Here is a 2651-nt window from a genome sequence, read left to right as displayed (position 1 = left end):
ATATAATGAAGGGGTGGAAATTAATTTTATGTATCACTAGTGTATGTTTCTACTCTCACTCTGCAACTTATAACAAACTATTCGGCTCGCTCCTCTGTAGTAGAAATGTAGCATATAAATATCTTCCCCATATAACCAACAGTAGTATACAAATATATTTTGTATAAATACATATTAGCTTAATTGATCTATGTACAAATCACAATTATTGGAATGGAATTCAATTCCAATGATTCAAACGGGGCCTAAGGTATTTTTCATAGAATTATGAAATTATCATTACCCCTATCTCAGAAGTTCTATTCTCAACCAGAGGAATCAAAGCATGAAATGAGAAATAAATAATTCATTAGCAGAAATTAAATTAGGCAATTGTAATAACTATGACATGCACGAATCACAAAGTATCCTTACATTAGAGTAACACTAGGCTTATCGCTTATGGGGCAGGCATCTTTTGCAGCCAGATGATAAAGCAACACTCCTGCTGCAACACTAACATTCAAACTCTCGACCGCAAGGAATGATCTCAAATCTCGATTACTAGAACTGTCACCTTCTTCCCCTGCATCTGCATCTGCTCCTTCAACAGATACATCAACATTTCCAGGTATTCTGACAAGATGTGTGCAGGATCGCTCAACCAGGGGTCTCAATCCAGTGCCTTCACTACCCATCACAAGAATAGTTGGCACCCCTAATTCCACTTGAGAGAGAGGTACAGCTTTGTTAGCAATGGTACCACCAAGGACTCGCCAACCATTTTCAGCTGACGAAGACAAGAACTGCATCATGTTTCTGCAGGAGAGTAGCTCAATCAACTCGAGTGAACCTGCACTAGCTTTGCTCACTACTCCACTTAATGGAGCAGAGTTCTTAGCACACAACACAACACCCTGAGCACCAAAGTAGTAGGCGGACCTAATAATGGCTCCTAAATTCTGAGGATCCATAATCTCATCCAAGGCTATCCACACAGGTGCCTTTCCACCTTCCACCCTGACTGGATCTAACTCCTTTATATTGACCATTTCCAAGGGTGATGCATCGAGCACCACACCTTGGTGTGGTCGGTTATCCACCACCATGTTAAGATCATGCTTTGGAGTCTCAATAACATTCAGCCCAATCTCCTCTGCCATCCGCAGCACTTTCTCAACTGCCTTCTTATCTTTCCTTTTCTTGTTGTTCCCGCTCAAATCCATACTTTCCTGTATATACAGCGCATAAAACTCCCTCCTCCGAGCCATGAGTGCTGCAAGGACAGGCCCAACACCATAGACTCCTTGCCCCACCATCTTTGGCACCGATGATTCCCCTGCTTCCTTCCCTGTGTTCCTTCCCCAATTCTCCTGCTTGTTCCACTGCCTCACATCCGGCTTGTCAAATCTCTCCCTCCTAAACCTCTCATCACGGGACCCTCCATCCCTCCCCCCAATTCGCTGGTACCTGTCTTTAATCCTTCCCCATTTGGGATTGTCAATTGGCTCATCCTCATCCTCTTGTTCCCTAATCGCCACCTTGTTTGGCATCCTGTTTCCCGACACCTCTCTTCGTTGGTACCTGCCCTTAATCCTTCCCCGTTCAGGATTGCCATTCCCCTCATTCTCGTCATCGTCATCCTTAATAGCTACCTTGTCCGACATCCTGACTCCCGACACTTCTCTTCGCGTGTATTGGTCGTCTCTCGAGAAGAACTTCTCTGCGGAGCTCTCCCACGAGGAGGATCGGCCGGCGCTAGTCCTAGCAACGGGCGCGCCGCTGTTGCCAGTCTCAGCTGCAAGCCAGGGAAGCGCCCTCCCGCCGCCAGCCAATGCGGACCCATCCGGCGCGGTGGAGAACGAAACCCTGCCTTCCAGCCCGAAGCGGGATTCGCCCGGGGAAGTGTCGACCCTGGCGCTCGCACAGGCGGTTGTGGTCGGACGAGGCGCGGTTGAAGTGGCTGGATGCTTCGAAAGGTAGCCGGCGCGGAGGAGGACGGCGACGAGGGTGCGGCGGGGCGAGGACGCGGTTGCGAGGAGCGGGAGAGGGTGGCACTTGGACAAGCTGGAGTGGAGCATGGCGTCGACGTCGGCGCCAGCGCCGGCGCGATGGGGAGTGTAGGGTTTTCGGGGTCCGGAAGGGATTTGCTGCTGGCCCGTTGGTCAAGAGAGGGAGGCTGGGAGGGAATATTGGGAGGTTAAGGCTTTCAATAGTCACATGAAATTTCGGTCGTCCTTGTCCCTGTACAACCAGCGATGATGACAGTCGGCTCTTCAATTGAGATGTTGTGTCGGTGCCAGTGTTGTAAGTGCAATCAACCCTAACTGAGGGTTTTAGTGATTTAATAACAAAACAAATAAGGACACTAACAAGTTTGCTCCTAGTATATACTCAGAATGTACAGGAACTAAAGGAGTCACAACCATTGTGGAGAAATCAAATCGGAAGTTTCAAGGACAAAGAAAACACATAAGTGGTACCCTTGGAAAGACTTTATTTGACGGACGTATAAAATTTTATGTATATCTTGAGTCGCAGGATCTAATTCTTCCTTAGTAGTTTTCGCACAGGTAATGTGTTTGCTACAGCTCAAGCCTCCAAATTCAAAAGCTATTTTGAAAACCAAAAACTTTTGAACGCTTTGTGTCTGACTGATGTTAGGATTGAGA

General features: G+C 47.5%; 1 protein-coding gene across 1 annotated transcript; it reads right to left on the bottom strand.

The window, feature by feature from the left end:
* Positions 1–351: 351 nt before the first annotated feature.
* On the bottom strand, positions 352–2149 carry LOC100273751 (tRNA/rRNA methyltransferase (SpoU) family protein). Its single transcript, NM_001148159.2, has one exon. The coding sequence runs from the start codon at positions 2058–2060 to the stop codon at positions 411–413; it is 1650 nt and encodes a 549-aa protein (NP_001141631.2). The 5' UTR covers positions 2061–2149; the 3' UTR covers positions 352–410.
* Between the last annotated feature and the right edge of the window lie 502 nt (positions 2150–2651).

The sequence above is a fragment of the Zea mays genome, chromosome 8 (genome assembly GCF_902167145.1).
Source record: "Zea mays cultivar B73 chromosome 8, Zm-B73-REFERENCE-NAM-5.0, whole genome shotgun sequence".
Lineage (NCBI taxonomy): Eukaryota > Viridiplantae > Streptophyta > Magnoliopsida > Poales > Poaceae > Zea > Zea mays.
This window is presented reverse-complemented; position numbering and strand designations above follow the sequence as displayed.